Source organism: Marmota marmota, unplaced genomic scaffold, assembly GCF_001458135.2.
Source record: "Marmota marmota marmota unplaced genomic scaffold, marMar, whole genome shotgun sequence".
Classification (NCBI taxonomy): Eukaryota; Metazoa; Chordata; class Mammalia; order Rodentia; family Sciuridae; genus Marmota; species Marmota marmota.
Genome location: NW_025999962.1, coordinates 2,383,205 through 2,408,183, shown reverse-complemented (window position 1 = coordinate 2,408,183; position 24,979 = coordinate 2,383,205). Strand labels below are relative to the sequence as shown.

Below are 24,979 nucleotides of genomic sequence, written 5' to 3'. Positions count from 1 at the left end.
CCCTCCGGCGTCGGCACTGGGAATGCGGAGGTGCGTGCGAAGCTCCTGGACGGTGGAACCCGGGGACTGGGACAGCCCAGCACATGCGAGGTCCTGGAGGTCAGCAGTCGCGCTGCAGGGAAGGAAGGCTTGCCCTTCACGGGAACCAAGGCAGGCGCCTTACAGGTGGACCATTGAACTGAGATGGAAGAGGAGTGGCTTTTCACTCCGCAGAGAACTGCAGGCCTGGGCACTTAGCTGCCCCGCAGAAGCACAGATCGGCAAAGTGCTGGCTTGGTCTGGCCAGAGGAGGGCGGGAGCGTTGAGCCCTGATCTTGGAAGATCATGGAAGTTGTTACACTTACTGGGGACGTTAGGCCAAGTTGAGGAGGCAATTCAGAGTTCTTGAGGGTTTCCAAGGAGGAGCAGGACTAGGTGTTTGAGCGGATGTGGAAAACTGGGGTGATTGCCCAGATCCAACTACTTCAAAAAGATGAACCCTCTGTGTCTCGACCGGTCATCTGCACCTTCTAGCCTTGGATTTTCCTGCGTGGAGGGGGCTGGTGGATGTTGAGAAAAACAATGGTCCTCTCATTTTGGCATTGAGGATTTTCAGTGTTTATCCTGTTGTGTGTGCCCTGGAAAGTCAGGGGGGCCCATCCTCCAGTGTGAGTGGGTCGAGCAGGCAGATGAGGCCACAGGTGGAGTGGAGTTTAAAGCTCCGTGTAGTTTATTTATCCTTTTCAGCTCCCATTATGTGCCAGGCACTGTACTAGAGCCGGGGACACAGGCTTGAACAAGGCAGTCTCTTCCTTGAGCTCCCTGTTTTGGTGAGTGGCAAGGGAACTAACAGCTGGGCCCAGGGTGGCAAATTCTGTGATGGAAGTTGCATCATGCTTCTGGATGCAGAGTGAGGGCCTTGTGGGCGTGCATTTTCACTTTGGCAAGGATGTGTCAACAGACCCCTGGTTTGGGAGGTTAGATTTTAGATATGAGTGTCCCCAAAAGCTCACGTGTGAAACAATGGAAAGAAGATTAGAAATGAAGTGATTGGGTTATGAGAGCCATAACCTAATCAGTGCATTAAGCTCTTATAGCAGGCAGGTGGGGTGTGGCTGGAGGAGGTGGTCATTGGGCGCATGCCTTTGGGGTTTATATTTTGTCCATGGTGAGGAGAGCCTCTCTGCTTCTTGGTGGCCATGTCCCCTCTGCCATGATATTCCGCCTCACCTTTAGCCCAGAGCAATGGAGTCAACTATCTATGGACTGAGACCTCTGAAACCATGAGCCCCCAATTAAAGTTTTCCTCCATCAATTGTTCTTGTTAAGTCTTTTGGTTACAGCAAAGAAAAAGCTAAAACAGGGATACTATCTTAAGCCTTTTTTAACACAAATACCCTGTCTTTCCTTATATTCAGCCTTTCAAAAGAAACATTGCTCAATACAGGGTAGGCAGCTGGATAGTTACTAAGATGGTGTGAGGCTAATGTCAACCTTTCTGATATTTGGCATAAGGTATATAGGTAGTAAAACCCTTATAATAAAATGCCCAGGTTATTTATTTAGTTTAGTTTAGTTTTTGGTGCTGGGGATTGAATTCAGGCCTCATGCATGCTAAGCATGAGTTCTATCATTAAGCTATGCCTTATATAAAGGCATATATTTTGGATACATAAAATATCCAAAATTTTACTTGTCTTTATATCTGGTAACTTAGAATTTAAGCCTTACTTAGCAGCTGGAAATAACTTTTGAAATGAGCTTACTTTTCCAATAACTGAATGGCAGTTTATATTTGCAGTGAAAAATTTGAGTGCCACATGACCTTTGGATCCTTGAGCACAAATTTGCTAAGTCCCTCCTATGAGCTAGGTGCCATGCCTCTACATGGGTGGAGACAAAGATAAAGAGAAAATCCCATCTTGAGCACCTGAGCACTCGGGCAGCCAGTCTTAGTCCCTAATGTGTTGTGACGAGGGGCTTTTACAAAGTGAGTGAGCGTTGGAGTAAACCCAAGTCCTCATGGGAAGCCCAGACAGCTCGGGCCACATTGTGCTGGGAGCTTTTTTATCCAAGGTTGATCTGTACATTCTCCAAGTGACCTTCTTCCCTCGCCCAGGTTACCAGGTGACAGGGGTGTTCATGAAAAACTGGGACTCACTGGATGAACATGGCGTGTGCGCTGCTGACCGGGACTGCGAGGATGCTTACAGGGTCTGCCAGGTCTTAGACATCCCTTTCCACCAGGTGTCCTATGTGAAGGAGTATTGGAATGAAGTGTTCAGGTGAGTTCAGCGTGTAGCACACAGGAGTCTTCCCACTCCCTGTGGATCCTCTGCCACTGTCGGCCAGACACAAGGGTATGCAGTGCAGGACCCACATTAGCCATGATGCTGCAGACTGTGGGAGCCCTCAGTTGGCCTTGGGGACCTCTGTACCCCTGCTGCTCTTGTTCTTGTTATTTTGCCACCTGCCAGAAGTCTCTTTAAAGCCTGTGTGAACCTTGACATGTTTCTGCTGCTGAGTTGGGATGAGGGGAAGGCTGAGCTCGTCCTGGAAGGTGCTGTCATGTGTCCTGACAGCCCAGTAGTTGGGAGGCTCAGAGAAGAGTCATGTGACAGACTGCCCTGTGCCTTTTGGAAACAGGAAAGAAAAGACAGAAACTTTATAAAATCTAATACAGTCCTAGCGGTGATTGCTTACTGCATACTCAGGACTGTGCTACCTCTGGGAACGTTGTATACCAGGCCTTGTTGTATGGGACTTTGCAGTCCAGTTGGGAGATGTTGTCCTTAGTGAGGAGTGGCATGTCGGAAAGTGCCCAGGTTGGGAGAAGGGAAGTCTGCTGTGTGGAGTGGGTCAGGAAGGCATCGTGGAGGAGGCTTGAAAACAACCAAGTAGAGAAGACACCATGTGGGCACCAAAGCAGCAGTGAAGGGACAGAGGGGGCCCAGCTTGGCTCAGGAGCATTGCACGTTTGGCTCCTCCTTGCGGCTAGTCTGTGGTGAAGTCTGATGATGCTCAGTGCCATGTAGCCATCAGTGTCATCCGAGACAGGCCACATGGACAGTGTGGGTTGCCCTTGCCTCAGTGGGCTTCAGTCTTGATTCTGCTGCCTGGGCAACTTTGGGCAATTTACTTGATTGTTCTAAGCCTCAGTTTTCTCATGTTAAAATAAGGACAATGCTAATACCTCCAAGGGGTATTAAGTGAGATTATATACAAAGTTCTAGCACAGTACGTTTTTATTGTTCGGCGAGTACACAGCCAAGTCTAGGATAAATTATGGAAGACCAGAGGCAGAGCAGCTAAGGAATTACTGCCCCTAAAATCTCCCACACATGATGTGGGAGAGGAAAGTGAAGGCTGGCTGCTCAGAGCCCAGAGGACAAGTCTATTGGACAGCAGATGCAGGCCAGCACAGCACTGGGCACTTGCTAAACACAACTGGAACCTGGGTGGGTTCTGATCCAGGGGTTCTTAGGGTCTTTGGGAAGCAGTGTGATGAATGGCGCCTGGAGGAGGCCAGAGAGAGGAGGAGCCAGTGCTGGGTTCAGATCAAGTCCACATGGGCTGGACACTGACTGGAGTTCCTGAGTCCTTGGGGTCTCAGGTGATGGCAAGAAGCCCAGGTGAGTCTGAACTTCTTCCTGCAGTGCTGCATTTCACAGCATCTACATGTGGTTTTGCAGGCTAGCTGACCTCTAACAGGCCAGACAGGCGTAGTGGGTGCTGCAGCAGATTGAGAGCAGAGCTGGGATTGAAGCCCCGCTATCCAGGCCAGTGTGCACCTCTGTATCTCCAGGTGCCTCACTGACCCTAGGGTGCTGCTCACTAGGGACTGACATGGCCCCATGAGAGTATCTGTGCACCCACCTCTGAGCTCCCCTCCAGCAGTGGCCAGGCTGCCCTCTGCCTCGCTGCTCTGGGGTAGCCAAAACTGTGCTCATTGAGCTTTGTTCTGAAAACACTCTCAAGCTTAGTAATTTCTTCTGATTTCTTTGGTTCAAAGACCCACTTGGCCTGGGAGGGTCTAAGTAAATCGTTCTTTAATCCCCTTCTCCTTCTGGCCGCACAGGGGTGAGGTCTCTTTCCCATGGAAGAGCTGCCTCCCTCCATTGCTTTTGTTAGTGCCCCTGATGTGCCTCCCTCCTCTGTCAGGAAATGGTCAAATGTTAAACTTTTTCAACAGTGTCTGTGAAATAGGAAGTTTATTGGGTTTGTGAACATACAGAGAGACGTGCATCTGGGTAATTTACAATTTAATGAACTTCTTCACAACTTTCAACGATTAGAAACAGTAGAAAGAGTGTAATAATATCAAGTATTATCACAAATCTGAAACCAGATCAGTTTTGTAACACCGAGGGGGCAGGTAGAAAAGTTAGACTTTGCCTGCTGCTGTTGGTGATGCACAGGTGACCTGTGATCCCATGTAGGTCACTCTGTCTTCATAATGCATCCTTTTTGGTAAGTATCATTTTTTAAGCCTATTAGGTTAAATGAGGAAATTATCACACATACTAAAAATATACCCTATTATAAACTTCTGAAATAGGCATGGAGTGACTTCTGAGACTGGCATTCTTTCCATGTCTTGTGGGTGATGCCTGGGCAGTCTGTTAAGATGGAAATTCACCAGATTAGGACAACTGGATGCGCTTCAGCACCCAGGAGTTTCCTAGTCCTCTGAAAGGTTTCCGTGGCATATTTGTCCAGTGACTTGGGTCCCCAGCCTGGGATTGCAGAATCGAGCATCGAGTTCTGTAACTCTCAAGATCTCATTCCTGCTGTGACTCACATGTCCTATGTTGGAGGAGTCCTGGGGAGCAGGAGTGCAGCGCCTTGTCTCCCCATCCCTGGCTGTGCAGGAGGCAGGTGGCACCTGAGCCACAGCAGCAGGGACACACCTGTTCTTCATCTAGGCTTGTCAGTCGTCACAGCATCAGATGGCAAGTGCAGGGGCTCTGAACAAACGTTGGATGAAAACACAGGAAGTGTTTTGGTACCAAAGCTCCCTGTTGAAGAAAGTTCCTGTGTGGGTAGGGCAAGGACAAAGTCCACACTAAATTACTGACTCTGCTGTTTTTTGTTTTGTTTTGTTTTTAAGAATTATTTTGCTCTTAGAGCTGAAGTGCTTTTCTTTTATTCCAGTGATTTTTTGAATGAGTATGAAAGAGGAAGGACTCCTAATCCCGACATAGTCTGCAACAAGCATATCAAGTTCAGCTGCTTTTTCCGTTATGCTGTGGGTAATCTTGGTAAGAAATATGGGATTTTTCCATATGTTATAAGATTTTCTTAGCTAAGCCAGGCACAGTGGTACATGCCTGTAATCCAGCAGCTCGGGAGGCTGAGACAGGAGGTTTGTGAGTTCAAAGCCAGCCTCAGCAATTTAGCGAGGCCCTGTCTCTAAATAAAATATGAAAAAGGGCTGGGGATGTGGCTCAGTGGTTGAAGGCCCCTGGATTCAATCCCTGGTTTAAAAAAAGAAAGACTTTTCAGAGCTAAGACAGAAGCCAAAACCTTATGAGCAGTTTCATTTTCTAGGAGGAAAAGAAGCAGGGAAACTGAAGTTGTGCTGTATTTCACTGAGTGAGAAGGAGGTTTCTGGTGAGGTGCACATGATGGGAGGACAGGGTATTTCCCCATGGGCCACTCACACATGAGGACAGGCTGCTGACATTCCAAGGAAAGATGTATTGGGTTCCTGGCCAAAGGGCTGGAAGGTGACAGTGCCTCAGGGGAGGAGGAGATTCTTGTAAGTCATAATTGATGATAGTGGATCATCAGCCACCTTGATGAGGTATCATCAGAAAGAAAAGGCTGTGAAAAACGCCAGTAGGTGAACCTGTACATGTGTCCAGAGGCTTTGAACCTTGGAAAGATGCCGAAGATGACAAAGCTATTAAAAAAAAAGCTTGGCCCAGAAAGAAGAGCACAAGAAAGCACCAGGCCTGGTGCCCGGGGACCTGTGTGCCATTGCACCATGCTGGCACAGGGAAGACTCTTTAAACCAGGATCCAAAGCAGTGCAGAGAGTGCCACCCATAGAGGATACCCAGCCTTTCCAATAAAGTTGTCTCTAGGTCCAGCTGAGCTGTGACTAGGTGGCCTGCAGAACTTACAGGCCCTGATCCTACATGGCTCCCTGTTGCAGTGTCTCCTCCTTCCTAGGGCCATGAACCCCACCTGAAGCTCAGTTCTGCTCAAGGCAGCTCTGGTTCTAGATGCGAGTGTACTTAGGGGGAGCTTCTGGAGCCCAAATTCATGGCTCAGGAAACTTGGGTTTAGTCATCCCTCTCCATAGTCCTACTGAGACCTTTGCTCTTGCTTCCAAAAGGGAGGCTGTGCTTTTTCCTGAGGATGGGCCCGTGTTCTGCCTGACTCTGGTCCTCGGCCCCTGTTCTTCTATGGGTTTGAAGCCATCTTACCAATCTATGCTGGAAGCCCACTCCTGCTGCCAGCTGATGACTACCCTGCGCATTGAATCTGCAGATTTTTCTCTGTTCCTGAATCTCCCCTTCTTGATTCTGTCTGTGTATTTGACACCCGTCCCATTTGTTGGGACTTCCTGGTGCTGAATCACTTAGAAGTCCTTTTGGTAGCTAGCTGTTCCTGTCCTCTTCCTTAGGGTTACCATCATGATCTTCTGCAGTTCTCAGTCTGCTCTGCCTCACTGATGCTTGCCTGCCTGCCTGCATGGCCTCGAAACAGGGCAGGTGTAATCGTGTGCCCCTGTTCAGTAGCATCAGCACTTTTAGCAGTGACATGGATGAGGATCAAGTAGCACTCAGACGCAAGGTGTCAGTGACCTAAGGCTAAGTCGATGGTGATGAAAAGTTGACTTGCCGCATTAGGAGTTAAAAGAAAAGGCAACAAAGAGAGAAACCAAGAAGTCCTAAATCTCAAGGCCGGACTCACCAAAAGCCTGGCACGCGGTGGATGTGGGTGCAGTTTGCTGACAAGGCTCAGCGAGCAGTCCTGGCACCAGGCGGGGAAGAGCTGGATTGGTCACCACTCGCATGCAGTCCTGGCACCAGGCTGGGAAGAGCTGGCTTGGTCACCACTCACATGCAGAAGATCCTAGGTCTTAGTTGCTTCCAGTTGACGAATACAACAGAGTCTGTTGTCCAAGCCAGTGTAGACTGAGCTGGTGGGGCAGGGAGAAGAGGCCTCCACAGTCTGCCCTGGTCAGGTCCCACCTGCTATCCAGAAAAAATGACATGCTGATAGAGTGTGGGCTGATTTTCATTCCCTGTGTGTGTGGAAATGTCCTCTGATGAACTCTTGAGATCACTCGGGTCACCACAGCAGTGGTCAAGTGGATGCTCACGAGGATTGAGGATTGTATTCCTGTGTGGCATTCAGAGAGCAGGGCTGGCATTCACAGAGAGAGGTTTCTCTGGGAGCAGGTGTGACGGCAAGCCAGACAGGAGTGCTGGCCTCTGGGATGCGAGCTCCCTGGGCAGAGTGCTCTAGAGCCCTGTGTGTGTTGCTTGGCTTACTTTGGAAGGAGCTCCTTCAGTGCCCACTTCCATGTCTGAATTAACTGCACAGACAGCATAACGGGGAAGAAACACAGGAAGCCTTCTGACATGTTAGGGCTTCTCCCAGAAGAACCCTGCGGGTCTTGGCTGCATAAGTGGTTGTTCTTGAAGGATGCAAGATTCCAAGTGGATTTTTATTTTTATATTTTCATTTATTTATTTATTTTTTAATTTAATTTTTAAAAAAATTTTTTTTATTTTTTTAAATTTTTATTTATTTTTTAATGTTTGAATTATTTAAATTTAATTAATTAATCTATCTATCTATCTATCTATCTATTTATTTATTTTACCAAGTGGGTTTTTCCTCTGTTGGAAAATGAAGTCAAGATGTAATGTGTGTTCCTAAAGGTCCTTTCCCAGTAGTTCATGTGCATCAGGCAGCTCTCAGCCTCCTGAGTCACCTTGAGCTTTGCACGGAGTGTTCTGGCTACTCAGGGTGGAATCAGGTTCGCTGCACCCCCTGGCATGAAGCCTCGCGATACTGAAGAGTTAGAATTTCCACACAGTGAAAGGGTCAACACTAAAGTCTACTTTGGTAGTTTCTGTTGACTTTTTTTGCATTATGTAGACAGAAGAAATTGAATATGTTGTACGGTCCATCGCAGTGACAATAATTACTTATGTTTATTAAAGAAAATTTAAGATGACTGAAGAAAGAGGGGAAGTGCTATCCAGACTTCACTCCCACAGTGAAGGGAGCAAACCTGTGGTGCTTCATCTTTTTCTGTTCTTCAGAAATTGCAGGTTGTAGTATCATATACCCTTCTGTTTCACAGTGTCATGGGCATTCTCTTTGTCTCGATCTGTAAGTGCCACTGCACTACAGCTGAGGCATCATCCTCCTGGTGCTGAACACTTTTTAAGGAATTGAAATGAGGTGTTATTTTCGGGGGGATTGTTTTTGAGGTGCTGCAGATCGAAACTGATGCACTTTACTATGAGCTACACCCCCAGCCCTGTTTTAGATTTTTAATTGAGATAGGGTCACTAAGTTACCGAGACTGGCCTTGAACTTGCAGTCCTTTCACAGCTTCCTGAGTAGCTGGGGTCACAGGTGTGTCACTATGCGGCTGAAATGAACTTTTTGAGTTTAAATCTGTGTATGTGGGATTATTTCCTTAAACTAGAATGAATGGCTCGACACTTTTGAGAGGCTCTTGAAGACATATTATCATGTGTGGCAAGGTTGGATCAGCAGCCCACTTGGCCCAGTCCCCACAGGCCGCCGCATAGGACTGCGCGTCTGCGTGCTTCTTTCATCACCTTGGCTCATGTTGACCGAGGCCAGTGAATTTGAGTCTCACATGTGTTTGAAAACACATCCTTGTGGTTTTATTTTTTTTTTAATACAGTTATTTTACTGTATTAATTTTTATGTGGTGCTGAGGATGGAACCCAGTGCCTCCCACATGCTAGGTGAGCGCTCCACCACTGAGCCCCAGCCCCAGCCCACTTCCTTGTGTTTTTAAAACTTCCCAGGAGCAGATGCTGTTGCCACAGGCCACTACGCAAGAACTTCACTGGAGGATGAAGAAGTCTTTCAACAGAAGCATATTAAGAGGCCAGAAGGGCTTTTCAGAAATCGATTTGAAGTTAGAAATCGTAAGTTCATGTGCCCAGGCCAGAACTTAATTCTTTGTGAAAAAAGCAAAATATTTTGAAGAATGTCAGGAGTTGGGTCTGAGTATGCCGCCATCTGGCTCTCTCTGCGCTCTAAATTAACTGGTTGGTTTTGGGTTCATATTTGAAAAGGTGCAGTTGCCAACAGAGTCACTTCCCCGGGGGCCAGTAAGAGATATCCCAAACAGGTGGCAGAGCAAGGCCTGGGGGAATTAAATTAGAAACTTAGCATCCAATTCTAGACATTGTATGTGGGTCATTTGCATATTCTAGAGCTCACCGGGGAAAACTTTTGACTTTAGTCATGAGGTACCACGTTTTAACCAACCAAAACCGAAGCTTTCTTTGTATCAGGGTTTGCAACTCAAGACTGGGTGTGACCCAAGTTCAGGGAGCAGGCACCTTGGGCAGGTCTGGGGCCATCTTGAGCCTGTGCACAATGTGTGTTCAGAGTGGTTTATAAATGTCAGGGAAAAAAAGTTTCACTTTTGGGGAAAGTCAGGAGCGAGACTGAGCAGGAAGCCTCTGGCTTGTCGTGCCGTTTGTTCATTTATGTTAGAAAAGGGGAGTTCGTCTCACTGTCAAGTAAAACACGGGGCTTGGGCTCGCTTCCACAAGGACTTTGGGCTGCAGGCAGTGGTTGGAGGTCAGCATTTCTCCATGTCCGGCAGCCAGCAGCCTACTCCCAGGCACCTGGCTGTCTCTTAGTTCAGCTTTGGTTCCCACCACCCCCTGCATGGGGATTGGGGACCTCTGGAAGAGGGAACACTTTCTACTTTGTGCCTCCTTGCAGTCTGATGAGGTACACCTCTTTTCCCTTATGAGGAATCTGAGGCGTGGTCAAGTCATTGACCGGGCACGGCCAGGTGCAGAGCCTGCTCACTCATCCCTGTCCCATCTGCTGTGCCAGCCATGGAGCCTGTTTTGACAGCAGCAGTGACCAGCAGCAGTCCCGTGCGCTGTGTCTTGGGCGCCAGAGCCTGCTGCAGGGGCTGTCCGACCTGTTTGTTTTCCTTCCTTTCTCGAAGCAGAGGTACTCGGCAGCCTTGCTACCCCTGCCCCGATGGGAAAGCCTGGGCCTTTGTTGGGAGGAATGGGAGGCCTCTGTGTTACCTCAGCAGCTGTGTCTACCTGTGGGGCCTCTGTCCCCTTGGCACCCTGGTTCTTACCTACTGGATTCTCACTCCTGGGCACGCTCACCTCGAAAGCCCCAACCCCGGAGCGTGTGACGGAGGCACAGCCTGCTGACTGGGAGCTCCCAGTGGGACTCGCCATCTGTGGATTCCTGGGACCCACAGCTGGGTCATTTCCCGAGCTGAACACATAGGCCTGCATGTCCCCTAGAGAGTTGCTGGCCCTCGTCCAGACCGTGCTCACTTTAGGGCTCTGCCAAGAGCATCGGTACACTATTGGGTCTGCTCAGTAATGCTGCCAAGTCTGTTTCATTGTGTGTGAGGCTTGCCAAGACTTTAGTTCTCTTATTTAGTGGTCCTGGCCTGGCCCCGGTCCTAGGGAGTGGCAGATGGAGGCAGGTGAGAGCCTTGGCCACAGCGCTGGGCTGGCCTGTTCCTCCTGTGCACGCAGCGCGAGCCCAGCTGCTCCCATCCTGCTCCTCTGCAGGAGCCATGGGGTTGCCAGCTTCCTTCCTGTAAAAGCACAGGTGTTTAGTTTAGTTTAAAGTAACTCAGAACTAAGAAAATCTTAATTCCTCCCAGTAATTGGAGGCCTTTGCACTCAAAATATTTGACAGAATTTTGTTTTGAAACAATAAGAAATTGAGACATGAATCTGCTCCCGTCTGTCAGTGGGGCAGGTTTTGTTTGGGCTGGTTGTGGTATTTGGTGCTCACAGTGGGGACAGAGGTCAGGAGACGGGCTGTTTCTGGCTCTGCCTTCTCTGCTGTGTCACTCTGGGATAGAAGCAGAAGCTTCAGTTTTCTGAACATTGGTTTCCTTAACTGTTAAATGGGGACGATTCTACCGCAGGCTAATGTGTGATTGGCGGGTGGAAATGTGAGCCACACAGATGCCACACTGCCCACACCGCTGTGCTGACATAAAGCCTGCATGGTTTGGGAGGTGTGTATCTGTCATCCCAGCTGCTTGGGAGGCTGAGGCAGGAGGATGCGAGTTCAAAGCCAGCCTCTGCAACTTACCAAAGCCTTAGCAACTTAGCAAGACCCTGTCTTAAAATAAAAAATAAAAAGGGCTGGGGATGTGGCTCAGTGGTTAAGTGCCCCTGGGGTCAATCCCCAGTACCCCCCCCCCCAAATAAATAAATAAATAAACGAACAAACAAATAAATAAATAAAGCCTACAGTGTTGCTGAAGCCTATCATGTGCATGGCAAGCTCTGCCTGTAACCTGGGGTGTTGCTGAGCCCCAGAGGTGAGAGGGTGAAAGGAGAGTGAGGTCATTGTTCTGATGAGTTCCATGGGTTGGGTCCCTGGGTGGGATGGGCAGTCGGCAGCTCCCTTGCTGGAGGGCCAGGGTCACTCATGCCTTTGCACAGCTGCTGAAGTGCTAGCGCTGTTCCTTACGGTGAAATGGAGCATGTTTGGGAAACAACACAGCAGCTGTGAGGTCAGTGTGGCCTCCAGACAGGGCCCTTGAGCAGGAAGCGGGTGTGGCCCAGGAGCGCCCTTTGCTGTCCCACCAGGCACCAGGGTGGGAAGCCAACCTGCTGTTCTCCTGCCCAGATGCCTGTTTGTGGCTGAACTTATTTGGGGCTTGTGTTTTCCCCTTTTCACTTCGTGGTTTTCACAAGCTGTTTTATCTTTGGAACTCCGCAGTCTAAATTGTGAACTGGAATAAATGTCCCATAATATAAAATCTGCCTGCCCTGTGTTTTCTTACGGTAGATAAATAAGAGGCGAGAGTCCTCCCCACATGGGCCCCGCTGGCAGCTCCCCCAGTGGTCTGCTGTGGGGTCGGCTTCTGCTCCCACCGCCCAGGGACAAGTGAGCAAAAAGATAGGGCTAAAGGCAAAGTATCATCATTTTCATTCCTGCAACATCTTTTGTTCTTTACTCTTGGCAGCGGTAAAACTTCTCCAAGCAGCTGACAGCTTTAAAGACCAGACCTTCTTTCTCAGCCAGGTTTCCCAGGATGCCCTGAGAAGAACCATCTTCCCTCTAGGGGGATTAACGAAGGATTTTGTAAAGAAAATAGCTGCTGAGAATAGACTCCATCATGTGCTCCAGAAGAAAGAGGTAGGTGTGACAGTTGGCCTCTAACTCGGGCACACCACATCCACTCTGGCCGCAGCACAGGGTGACGTGGTAGCTGTGGGTCCCTAACCTGGCCTCCAGCATCAGGCGGAGCCCCTGGGAGCAGGCCTGAGCACTGTGGTGTGCGGCAGAGGCTGCACCGGCTCCCCTCCCTCCCTGGGCCCTCCGATTTGGCAGGAGCCCTGCCGCCGTCTGTACACGAAGCTGCCCTTTCACCCTGGCACATCTCATGCTGCTTTTGTGCCAGGCCCTGTGCTGCTAAAGCCTGAGGAGATGGTGACGGGCAAACAGCTCCATTTCTGCCTTGCCCAAGTTTACAGTTGAGAAAGGGAGAGAGATGTGAGATGTGTTGTTGTAAACCTAGCGGGCATCTGTGGCCGAAGGGCTGAGATCCTGCGAGGACCTCTGGGGTGCCGGTTAGCTAGGGGCAGAGGTGCCAAGAAAGGACCCTGGGGAAATCACATGTAACTTCAGGGCAAAGCACAGGTGAGATTAGTGAGAAAATCCACGTGGAGGGAAGAACTTGTGCAAAGGCCCTGGGTAAGGGGGCCGGCGTGATGGCATGAATGGGGTGAAGTCATATGCCAGGGGCTCAGTGGTGAGGCGAGGTTGCTGCAGGGTCAGCCTTCCGAGCCCACAGACCTCCTGACTGCTGAGCCTGCCCTCTTCAGAGGTCAGAGGCGCTTCAGCTCTAGCCACCACTCATGCCTGATTCTCAGGAATGGGTAGCAGGCATCCTCCCCAGAGAGGACACCCCTTCCCTCTGGCCTTCGCTCCTCTGTTGTTCAGTTTCCAGTAATTGCTCCATGGTGGGAGCGGAGGGCGTTGCTGAGACTCGTGAGGCAGGCCGTACCTTCCTGGGCCCATGTTCTGGAGGGACATGAGCCAAAGCATCGATGCTGACTCCACTTGCCAAGGGAAGTAGCCTCCTCCCGCCTGGCCTCCTGTGCAGGGAACAGCCGGCCCCTGACGAGTCTTCCCTGGCCTCCCTGTTCCCTCTGCTTGGGCCCTAGCCTCCCTCTAGCTCCAGCCCTGCTCCAGTGTCTCCTGAGGGCTAGACTTAGTTCTCTTCCCTGGGGCAGCTCATGATGTTGTGTAGCACTGGGCAGGCCCTGGGCACATGCAGTGTCTGCATCTAGGGGACCTGGACCCAGCGGCCTGAGACAGACATCCGTGAAGCCCTGAAGCTCTGCTTGCAGGTGTGCCTGGTGTCTGAGGGCGCTGGAGGAGGCCCTCAGGCCCTGGCCCAGAAGTGTATTTGGTGGGAGGCCAGGGCAGCCCTGGTTTCTCCCTCTCCCTGGCCCAGGCCTCCTAGCACAGGAGACCTCCTGCCATCTGCTCATCTCCTGCCAACTCCTCATCTGCCACCCTCCTCTCGTTTCAGAGCATGGGGATCTGTTTCGTCGGTAAAAGAAACTTTGAGCATTTCATTCTTCAGGTGAGTGTTCTTTGATAGGTTGTGCGGCTGCTCCAGCCCTGGATCTCCATTAGTAATGAGATGTTTGTCTTCCAGTATTTGCAGCCTCGACCTGGGAAATTTATTTCTATTGAGGACAATTCAGTTCTGGGAACACATAAAGGTGAGTTGTAGTCCTGGCCCCTTCCCTAAAGCTCCTCCAGCCATGGGTGCGTGCTGGCTCTGGGAACTGGGAACAAGGTGGCTTGGTCCCTTCCACCTTTCCAAGGAGTCCCAGAAGGCCTGGGGGCAGGTTTGGGTAAGTGTGGTGGCCCAGGGCAGTCTGTCTGGGGCTGTGTGCACGTTATCACGGTGTCTCCTCCTGAGCTTTGGATTTGACAAAAAGCTGCCACCTAATGGGGGCTTCAGTCTCCGCTGTGAATCAAGTCCCTGTAGGTAGAGTATGTTTCTCACTGAACAAGGAAAATGTGAAACTGTAGAAACTCCACTCTGCTGAAGGAGTTTGGTCATCATAGCTGGATGTGTGGACAGGGTAAGGTGTCCTCTGGCAGGGGTGCTGCCCACATTTGCTGACATTCATGGCGCAGGGCCACTGTGACCTGCACTGGGCTGGGCATAGGGGCACAGGTGCTCACGGTCCTGGTGCAGGGATGGACAGTGTGGGCTGATGGGGATGTGGCCCCTAGGGCAGGACACCGAGGGGAGTCTTGGCCCAGCACAGTCCTGCCCTGGCTGGGAGGATTGGGCCATGCTCTGATGTGGGGGGGTCTCTGAATTGTGCTTTGGAGAACCCCCACTTCCTGTGGAGGGAGAGGCACAGCTGAGCAGGGAGCCCGAGAAATGACATTGCCAGGGACAGAGCTGCCATCTCCCGTAGCAGGCAGCTGGAGGCTCGTGTCTTAAATCTGCGCCTGGTGTGTGGTGGCAGGTCTCGTCAGGTCACCTCTGACTGCATGCATGCATTCCAGAGGAGGCACAGGAGAGCTGGGGACCCTGTGATGGGTGGAGTGGGATGTGGAGAGAGCTGGTCAGCCCTGAAGCAGGTGGTGCGCTCACAGGCCACGCTGGACCTGCCTGTAAAAGCTGCAGGCGCACCAGGGCTTAACAGGCAGGGCCACACCTCAGACATCTCACAGGAGCTGGCCCTGCTCCTCATGCCAGGTGAGAGGTGTGGTCTCTGCCACGGTCATAGTCCTTGTGTCCAGCCCAGGGCTGGCTCTGGAGGCTGGAGGATCACGGCTTTTGAGTGGACCCTGGTCACTGCAGCCATGTCTGGGGTCGCCCTGGAGCCACCTGCTGCCTCCACCAGGACCTCCTCCCCGGGCCTCACGAGAACCTGTCTGTAGGTTGGTTCCTGTACACCCTGGGCCAGAGAGCTAAGATCAGCGGCCTGAGGGAGCCCTGGTACGTGGTGGAGAAGGACGCTGCCAAGGGTGACGTGCTCGTGGTGAGTGGGGGGCCAGGAGTAGGGCTCGCCTTGGGCACAGGCCTCGCCTACACTCCGCAGCCTCCTGGGGCTGCCCCGGACAGAGGGTCCTGGCCTGGTGGGTACTAGGCTCCTGCTGTGTGCGGGTCACTCTTCAAGTCACTGCATGCTGCTTAGCGGCTCATCTGATTTTATGAACAAGGAGGACACACAGATAAGTGACTGGTGAAGGTCACGTGGAGAGGAGGAGGAAGCCACGGTGCTGCGGTGGTAGGAGCCCGGAGGTCCTCGTGGGGCAGAAACCAGTGGCTGAGCCAGGACAAGCCAGGCTATCTGCCATGCTGGGCCTTGAGCCGTCCCGGCCTTGGCTTGCTGCCCCGGCTGCAGAGCAGAGTTTCTCAAGGGGCATGCATCCCCCACCCCCATGGGGGCCATTGGCAAAGTCTGGAGATGCTTTGGGTTGTCACAGTTTCAGTGTGGGGGCCAAGTCTGCTGGCATCCAGTGGATAAGGCCATGGACATTGCTGAATAGCCTGAGGAGCACAGGACATCCCCCTTGCCTAATAGAAAACTTGCTCTTGCTGTCGTGAATGCTGGGGGCCTTCTCTTGGTGGCAGCTCAAGAGGCCAGGAGACCTCACCTGCCAGCCAAGACACCCCCCTCCAGGAAGAGCTGTGTGTGGGGAGCCTGGCAGGTGGGGGCGGCAGTGAACATTCCCTGGGAGTCTGCTGTGGAGGCCTGTGTGGCCTCAGTACCTGCAGAGGACCCAAGCCCCTGGACCTGGTGCTCCTGGTCCTGCCCTAGGTGTGGGCATGGCCTACTCCTCGGAGAGCCTCAGGGCCGGACCCTGGTGTGAACACAGCCCTGGGCTTGCTCCTGGGCTTGCTCCAGGCCCTGCTTTCCTTGAAAGGCCAGTGGTGTGACTGGCCGATGTCCCTGGAAACAGAAAACCAGTCCTCATAGAGGTGGAGGGCAGGGCCTGGGCTTCAGGGAGGAGAGTGCCTGGACCTGGGCTCAGGTCTTGCCCCCGCCTCTTGTCACCTGCCACATGGCAGGTTCCCTTCCCTCCTGTGCCTTAGCTTCCCCAACTACACAATGGATGATTCAGTGAGACACCAGGGACCAGGCTGCTGCCTGTCACCAGTCTGTGCTCCTTAGCTGTTAGGTGCCAGTGAGGTGGGCTTCGGGCTTCCGGGCTGTCTTCTGAGGGCTAGAAGGCGTCACAGCTTTCACTCCTCCGCAGGCCCCCCGGACAGACCACCCAGCCCTATACCGGGACCTGCTGAGGACCAGCCGTGTGCACTGGATTGCAGAGGAGCCACCTGCCCCCCTGGTCCGGGATAAGATGATGGAGTGCCACTTCCGATTCCGCCACCAGATGGCGCTAGGTGATTAGGTGGGCGGGGCTAGGGAGGCTTCTTGGAGCTGAGGTCCCTGGGGTCAGACTTGGGCCAGAGCCCCTTGGGCAGGAAAGTCCCTCATGTTGAGACGATGTGATCTTTCAAAACTCCCTTGACCTGTGTTTGCCATAGAGGGGCCTGGGGTGAGGGGGGCCGCGCAGATGGTATGTTGTCATGCCCTGCCATGTCTGAAGACTGCTGTCCTACCCTGCCCTGGCAGAGGGGTTTCAAGGCCCCTCTCTCCACCCAGTGCCCTGTGTGCTGACCCTCAATCAGGACGGCACCGTGTGGGTGACTGCTGTGAAGGCTGTGCGGGCCCTCGCCCTGGGGCAGGTGAGTCGGGTGCAGGGGCGGGGGGACTACAGGGACACCCAGCAGGACGGCTGGACAGGCACTCGTCATTGCTATCCACTGTGGTCACGTGCCCGTGGCTCTGCTCTGGAGAGCTGAAGCACTGACCTGGCAGCCCTCCCTGGGCTCCCGCCCTTCAGCCCCGCAGGCCCGAGTCGCACTCCCACATTGAGGCTTCTCTTTTGCAGTTTGCCGTGTTCTACAAGGGGGATGAGTGCCTGGGCAGTGGGAAGATCCTGCGCTTGGGGCCGTCGGCCTACACACTCCAGAAGGGCAGGAGCAGAGCCAGAGTGGCTCCTGAGGGCTCCAGTGAGGGACCCAGCAAAGATCCAGGCCCGTGCCCCACACCCTGACAGAAGCCGAGCCGCAGGAGGACCCTGTGACAGCAGAGCCTGGGGCTGAGCAGCGTAGGTGGGGCAGGGCAGGGCAGTGATGGACTCAGTGCTGCCTGGACCAGGGGCAGCCCCAGGAAGGCCCTTGGTCTTTGTGCTGAAACCAGCAACAGAAGCATCCGATGGCCAGTGGGTCAGCCCCGAGGCCCTGTTCAGTCTCCTTCATGCTCACCCCCTGGGACAGTTGCCCTGGAAGAACACTGCAGGGACGGCATTGAATAAAAAGTCCAACTGGGATGAGGAGTCTGACCACTGTGTCCAGGGGCTGGGGGGCCTGGGTGGGCTGTCCAGGGGCTCATCACTGGCAGCTGATGGAATGGAAGGCAGATGGACAGCAAGGGAAGGGCCCGAGAGATGGCCTGGCCTCCCTCTGGGGCCTGAGCTCTATGCCTTGGGAAGGCAGAGAGCCGTCCACATTAGGTCTGCTGAAGCCCAGAAGTCCACAGGGGAAGCACACAGAGCCCCTTGCCCTGCAGGGCCCACTTCCAGCAGAACCTGGTGCTTTCCTGGTGAGCATGGCTTTGGGCTGCGGGGCTTTAGAAGTCCACGCACAGGGCGTCGGGGAGGCAGCACTTGGGCAGCCTTTGGTGTGGTGCTCTTATGGGTCACTTTCCTCTCTGGGCTCTGGGCCCTGGGCCAGGACCTGGGAGAGGCCTGGGGGCCGAGGGGGCAGATTGTGAGACAGTGCAGGTGGCTGAGACTCGGGGAGAAACCCGTCTTTTTGGGCAAAGAGGAGTGAGGTGAGTCCCAGCGGGGCGAGGACTGGAGAAGCAGCCCAGCACAGGCCCCAGGGCCCCCGGCTGGACACCAGCAGACCCAAGGCCCTGGCTCTGGAGCTGGCACCAACCCCTCAGGGCAGGTGGGACTGGCAGGAACCTGACCAGGCTGCTTCAGGCCTCCAGCTGGCCCAGAGCCCAGCATGACGCAGTGCTGATGCAGGGTTCCCCTGAAATCACTGAGCCACAGGCTCGGGGACACCAGTGAAAGACAGGGGACAGATTACAGCCTTAAGGTGACAGAGCTCACACTATCAAGGTGGAGCAGTGCTCCTGAGGTGCCCCAGGAGGAAAAGGCAAGTGCTGGCAACCGCAGGGCCCAGTGGAGAGAAGGCCAAGTGTGGACAGGAACCAGGAACGTGAAGAACTGCAGGTGACAGTGTTGAAGTAAAGACAAAAGGACACGCTCAGTGATGAGGCGGAAGGACCAGGACGATCAACTCCAGAACGGGAGAGAAACGTGAGCCGTGAAGGAGGCCTGAGGGACGGGTGCACCGGAGGCCGGACGCCTGTCCCTCCCCGGGCGCCAGGAGAGGAGGGGAGATGGGGCAGGAAAGCAGTCGAAGGAACAACTCAGACTTCTCAGCTTTGGTGGCACAGACCGACTCTCAAGAAACCCAGTGAGACCTGCCACCCGCTTCCCAGGAGGGAGCCTGAGGTGCCCTTCACACCACCTTGGGAAGGGGAGCAGGGCAGCCCCGCACAGCTGAGGAACAGACTCAGATATCTGAATTTATTGTAGACTCTTCTCATTTGCGTTGTCATTCCAGTGTTTGACATTAATAAATACACGTGTTAAAACCTCCAGTGTCTGATCTCTCAGAGTCTTACTCATGAAAATAGGTTTAAATTTTTCCTGTCTTGTTAAAATGACTTTTTTTTTTTTTGGTAACAATTTTGATCAAATTAAAAACTACACCTCCAGGGGCGACAGGCAGCTGGGGCAGCAGGGACGCAACGCCCCTTCCCTCCCCCAGAGGCCTGCGCGAGGTCCCCACGCCCCGCTGGGTGTGGAGGTTGAGGACGTGCACTGCCCGCACAGAATCCGCCTCTCACTGACCAGTGGCTTGTCACACCTGGAAGCAGCTGTGCCGACCACCTGCTTGGGCACCTGATTTTAGATCAGAGGCTGAAATAAGATGCATCTGAAGGACTCTGGGCCTGCTCCACAGCCCCTTGGGCCGTGCTGTGCCCTGGCTCTCAGGGACAATCACAGGACTTCACGTGAGTTTCCAAAAACAGCTTGGTGGTCATTGGAAAGAGTGCTGCAGCTTTGTCCCTCTGCACCATTGACCACTTGAAGCAAAATGATGTAACTGGCCAGACTCTGGGGATGGCACCCCAGCCTGCCCAGAATCTAAAGGAGCCAGGATGTTGGCAGGAGGACATGATGTCCTGGAGACCCTGCAGCTCCTTTGAATTGGGTTGTGTGAATGCTTCGAGATCACACCGGGAGCAAGAGTCAGGAACAAAGGAATTCCCTGCCTGCAGTACCAGGCTCCGGGCCCCCTGGGCCTGGAGGGGGCCAGGCATGGGGGTGTGGTGGGGGTGTGAGATCAGTGTGGCAGCCACAGTCCACACTGACCACAGCAGGCCCCTTGAGTGGCGGGTCCCAGATGGCCCTGTGGGGCCGCATGTGTGGGGTGAGGAACTGAGACAGCACATGCTGTGGATTCTGGAGACCAGCAGTAGTCCCAGGCCTCCTTGCTCACTGGCTGAAAGCAGGTGCAGGAACTTGGAAGACTGTAGCCCCCGCAGGAACACATCACCTCTGATGTGGGGACGCCAGCTGTGGCAGCAGCTCCAGATTCAAGTCCAACTGTGAAGTCCTCCTCGTACGAAAATGGTAAGAGATCCTTCCACAGACCTCCCAGTAACAACCAGCCCAAATGCAAATTATACACAGGTTTTTTTGTCTTCAAGTTCAGGTCAAATATACAACAGTATTTCCTCCTTTTCAACAGAGCAAAGCAATCTGCTTGGAGACGGGTGCCTTTGCCCGAGGCTGCTGAGACTGCAAGCCATGCCCATGTGGCCCTCAGTCTGCTCAGCACCTGCAAACCCTGCTGAGCCCACAGGCCAGCTGGGCCTCCCGCACAGGCCAGAAGCATGATTTTGACTCTGTGCAGGCTGAGGACCCAGCTGTGTTGGCCCAGGGTCAACATCTCCCTTGAAACATGCCAGTGGCTTTGGCACTTGTCACTGGGTCTGACAGGCCCTGAGTCCATGGGAGAGCCAAGGGCTTCGTGTTTGGACCGTCCGATGTGGAGCTGCTTCTGCAGGGACCCTCATACCCAGGGCCCACTTCATTCTGGAGGCAGCAGCCCTTCGGGCTCCAAGGCAGGATGGTGGTGGCCTGTATGGGGTGACAGGCTTGCCTCATGGTTTCCTGATGGTTCAAATTGAAGTTTCATTACTGCCTCTGCGTGTGGAAGAAGCCATCAGGCGGGTGGTGGGTCAGTGAGGGTGGCAGCTGGGTGGGATCAAAAGTCAGAGGGGGCAGAACTTCTCCAGTTCAGGAATAGACACCTGGGGCCAGCATGGGTCCTGGACGAGGGGAGAGCTGGCGGCCCCCACCCTGACACCAGCCCTGGAGGCCAATACTACTCACTCAGAGTCGGAGCCTTCAGCCTGGGCACTCCCCACACGCACGTTCATGGCCACCCCATTCAGATGCTCGCGGCCTGGCTCCCTCCCAGGGGTCTTGATGGTGATTACACAGTCGGGGGCACGGACCCCATCGCCAGAGCCCAGGGAGGACGTACGCGAGGATGCGGGGCTCTGCTCGCAGTCGGCCAGCTTTTCCCGCAGCCGGCACTTCAGTGGGGGTCCCGGCAGTGGTGGTGGGTAGGCGACTTTGTTTTTCAAGATGCCTGGGAGGAGGGAGGCCCGACAGGGTCACACCTGTGCCTCCTCTAGTTCAGAGTCCTCTCTGATCTGCCTACGCCCCGCCCGTGCCCCACGAGATCCCACCACCTTGCTACATAAGGCCCCTGCCCTGTCCCCACCAGCTGGCAAGGGACAAGTCCCGTGGTAGGCCTCCCTCCTGGGCACCTTTCCTCTGTTCTGGGGGCTGGCTGCTGGGCACGGATGGCCGGTCTGGAGGCTGGGTGCTGCAGCGGTCGCCCTGCTCCTGCCGGTGCAGCTCCACGCTGACCTTGGTCTCCACCTTCAGGTGGGGCTCAGTGCCCGCCTCCTCACTGTCGCTGCCTGCGGGGCTCGCATCAGGCCAGCCAGCTGGGACGTGGTTGGCCAGGGCATCCGCTGAGACGGGTGACACGGCACTGGGCATCCCAAGCCTGGCAAGCCCCCAGGGTGGCCCTGACCCTCCACCCACAGGCCTGGCAGGGCTGCCTCCCAAAGAGGGGAATAGGCCCAAAGGAAAGTCCTGATGTGAGGGCCCTGGCCACGCTCCCCACTGCCCGGACACCTAGCCACGCAGTGGCTACTCTGGAGGCCCCACCTGGCCACGCTGACCATCTGCAGAGCCCTAGGACTGCAGGGTGTGGCCGGCCAGAGGGTGGGGCCTCCGAGGGCCGGTTGCCACGTGCCGTGCACAGCTGCAGCTCTGCTGGGCACACAGCCACCGAGGCCTGCCTGGCCGGCCATGCCCTCACCACTCACCTTTGGGGGTGCTGTGGACAGGGCCCTGCGCCGGGGCCCATGTGTCCTCGGCCTCCCCGCCATCATCCTCGCTGTCTGACGAGCGTGAGGAGGCATAGGAGCTGCTCTGCTCGTCCAGCGATAGCTCACTGTCCGAGTCCGAGTCGGGGCCTGTGGGGTGGGCGGGCATCGAGGCTCAGGTAAGCAAGCCACCTGTGCTTCCTCCAAGGCATGTCCTCCACTGGCTATGGGGATGTGGACACATGAGAGCGGCCTGGGCCCCTGCAGCCATCAGGGGAAGCCATACCATGAGGTTTCTTAGAGCTCCTGGGGTTGAAGGAGGAATCCAGTTCCCCATGGCCACCACGTGCAGGCCCGGAGGACACGCTGAGCTTCTGGACCCCTTCATCCCTAGAGAGAAGCGCAGGCTCAGCACTTGCTCAGTGGAATAGATGACAGGCCCTGATGTGACCGAGCACTTTCTGCCTGCACACCATGGCCACTTGGGGTTCTGGAAGATTCCCCCAAACCGCCCCAGCTACATTTTGATCAATGGTAACAACACAGACAAATGAAGAGTCTCCACATCAGGGCGCGTGGCTGGGACCTTCCCTGCAGGCCAGGCCACAGAGCTGGCCCCACTGCACCCCAAGATGACAACGGGCAGCAGCCTGACCTGCTGGTGCTGTCCAGTGAAGCGGTGGACTCGCCCAGGGCTGTGCGGAGCATGTCGGGCCCCTCGCTGTAGGTGTTGTTGCAGTTGAGGGAGCGGCTGGGGAGGGAGGGCGGGCTGTCAGAGACCACTGTGGAGGACCCTGTCCCCTAGAGGCTCCCTCGCCAGCACCTTGGCTGTGCCCCTGCCTGGCGACAGGAGGGCAGCATCGCAGGGAGCCTCGTGGCAGCTAAGGGGAGAGCACTGCCTGGCCCCAGGACACACCTCCTGCCCACAGCCACTGCTTCTGGGCCAGGGGCCGCACCTGCCCTGGCCCCCGTCTTCCGGAAGCCATGAAAGAGACCCCACCTAGCTATTTTCCTTCTCCCAAGAGTCATTAGGAGCCATGGCCACGTGTCCAGGGACAGCTCTGGGACACCAAAGCCACTGAGCCGCATTTGGTATTTGGTCCTTATAGCTCCCAGCCCCACAATGAGTGCTGCCCAACTCCCAGCCCCACGGGGTGCCCGGTGACCCCCACCGTCAGCAGAGTGGCCCTCGTGGTGGCTGAGTCATCCAGGTGCGGCTTCTTCCCAGCAAGCACTGCCCTCAGGTGCTTCCGGACCTCCCTGTTGAGCAGGCAGTGGAGCAGGAGCACAAGGGGGCCCTGGAGGGAGGAGGCTCAGGTGGCCCTGGTGCACTCTGCTGCCCCGCAGGAGTAGGTGCCCCCAGGGCGTGGGGCCGAGAGCACAAAGCACCCTGCCATGTGGCCCAGAGGTGCCCGGCCCAGGGCCCCTGCTTTCTTAGGCAGGGGAAGCCCCAGAAACAGCTGGCCTGCACAGGGCAGCAGGCATGTTGGGACAATGAGGGGCCCGCCCGCCCCAGGCCATAGTCTCCTGGGGTCCTCGACATTGTGTCACAAATACACTTTCCAGGCAGCCCTTGGTGTAAGCCACAAATAGCCACTCCTCCCGGGGACACAGTGGGATTTGGGCCAGCTTGGCAGTGATGACGGTGGGAGGAGTGACCCTGTCCTGGCCAGCATGACTGTGGGCGGGGACCAGGAAGGCGGGGGACAGGCAGGCTGGGGGCCGTGGCCTCCTCTGGTGCAGCACTGGGGTGCCCCAGGTTGGCTCAGGCAGAGCCCCTGGAGCTCTGTGGACACCTACCTGCAGGCCGCTGAAGGCCGCGAAGAGGTAGTGAAAGGCCAGCGAGTCGCCGTTCACAGCCAGCAGACCCAGCAGCCAGGTGGCGCTGATGAGCAGCAGCAGGAGGAAGGCCGTCCTGAGCAGCGAGCTGGGGGCAGGCGGCAGGAGTCCACTCGTCCTTCTGTCCATCCGCCAGCCATACCCCCTCTGTCTGCCTCCCTTCCTCCCTAGCCCTCCCCAAGCATCTTCAGGAGCCAGGGACAAGGGAGGCATGCTCCCACCTGTCGTGGCCTCCCACTGGCACAAATGGATGACAGTCAACAGTGAGCTGCCATGGGGGGGATTTAGTGTGTCCTCGTGAAGCGGTGTCAGGGATGGACAGGGCGACGAGGGAGGAAGGGCGGGCTCAGTTTGAGGCCGTAGCCTCCACCACCTGGCCTATCAGACTTTCCTTCTTCAGGGCGGGAGCTGGCATGGCTCCTGCTGCCCAAGGCCCCTCCTGGGCACCACCCCTTTACCCCACCCCCAGTTGGCCTCCTCTCTTATCAAACAGGTCAGCAGGACCCTGGCCTCCCACAGACACCCCATCACGCCTCTTGACCCCTGCAGCTCCCGGACACACTGCCGCCTTCTCCCACCACCCCTCCTGCTCCTCCACCCTCGACCCTAAGCCCCTGGGGGCTCCCCCTTACTGTCCCCAGCTCCTAGGCTACACCCGCCCTAGGCAGTTCCTCCACTCGAGGCCTGATGTTTCTGTGTCACAGTGGAGTTCCAGGTCCCCTCCACCCTGCCTTGACCTGGTGCTTCAACGCTGATGACGTCTGACCCTGAGGGTGGAGCTCTCTCCTCCCATCTCCACAGCCCTGCTGTCCCAGGCCTGGACACTGCTAACCCTCCCCCACTCGGCCGATCTACCGCCAGGGCTGCGGACCCACCCCAGGAGCACACTTGGCCACGACTCCCAGGCCAGGCAGCCAGTGGCAGGAGGGCCTGGCCGCTGGGTGATGCACTCTCACAGGGCTCTGTCCAGCACATAAACTGGACATTCAGGGGCCTCAGGGCCCAGCTGACCCAGGCTGGGAAGGGCCAGCTCAGCATCAGGTCCCAGCCCACTGGTCAGGGTCAGCCCCACTTACACGACCCCTTTCCTCTCATAATAATGGTGCTTTCTTTGGCAGGAAACCTTTGCGGACAGGGCAAAGACGACGGCATTGATCTGGGAAGAAATAAAGGAAACAAAGTCGGGCCGGCTCTTCGTCTCGACCGAGCAACCCCCACAGCCGCCGCTCCTGGAGCTCTCCACCACATCTTGGGAAGCTGTGGCTGCGTTAGAGGCCTCAGCCCCAGCCTGAGGAGGCTACCCTGGGGCCAGGCTTCTGCCAGCCTGAGTGGGGACTCTCCTGCTGGCTGGACACCGTGGCCTCCTGGTGTACA

The 24,979-nt window shown here is 55.1% G+C and overlaps 2 protein-coding genes across 5 annotated transcripts in view; one reads left to right on the top strand and one right to left on the bottom strand.

Moving 5' to 3' along the window:
- The first annotated feature begins 2,096 nt into the window (after nt 1–2,096).
- Trmu (tRNA mitochondrial 2-thiouridylase) lies at nt 2,097–17,603 on the top strand. 4 transcript variants are annotated; one of them, XM_015501783.2, is made up of 10 exons: nt 2,097–2,264; nt 5,134–5,240; nt 9,011–9,133; nt 12,190–12,362; nt 13,765–13,818; nt 13,894–13,960; nt 15,144–15,244; nt 16,467–16,611; nt 16,874–16,956; nt 17,163–17,603. In XM_015501783.2, exons 1-10 carry the CDS (start codon nt 2,122–2,124, stop codon nt 17,325–17,327), a joined length of 1,161 nt encoding a protein of 386 aa, XP_015357269.2. In that variant the 5' UTR covers nt 2,097–2,121; the 3' UTR covers nt 17,328–17,603. The 4 variants fall into 4 exon arrangements, with proteins under 4 accessions (XP_015357269.2, XP_015357270.2, XP_015357272.1 ...); XM_015501786.2 differs by having other exon boundaries at nt 2,131–2,264; nt 12,249–12,362; XM_015501784.2 differs by lacking the exon at nt 16,874–16,956 and having other exon boundaries at nt 2,098–2,264; nt 17,163–17,334.
- A 1,271-nt stretch (nt 17,604–18,874) lies between these two features.
- Celsr1 (cadherin EGF LAG seven-pass G-type receptor 1) overlaps nt 18,875–24,979 on the bottom strand; it is a gene marked incomplete at its 5' end in the record, with an annotated part of 118,999 nt that continues 112,894 nt past the window's right edge. The window contains 9 exons of the mRNA XM_048802972.1: nt 18,875–20,564; nt 20,754–21,015; nt 21,197–21,406; nt 21,767–21,916; nt 22,053–22,156; nt 22,422–22,516; nt 22,939–23,064; nt 23,567–23,693; nt 24,682–24,761. Of these exons, the coding sequence (XP_048658929.1) occupies nt 20,540–20,564; nt 20,754–21,015; nt 21,197–21,406; nt 21,767–21,916; nt 22,053–22,156; nt 22,422–22,516; nt 22,939–23,064; nt 23,567–23,693; nt 24,682–24,761 (1,179 nt within the window). The remainder of the gene's footprint in view (nt 20,565–20,753; nt 21,016–21,196; nt 21,407–21,766; nt 21,917–22,052; nt 22,157–22,421; nt 22,517–22,938; nt 23,065–23,566; nt 23,694–24,681; nt 24,762–24,979) is intronic.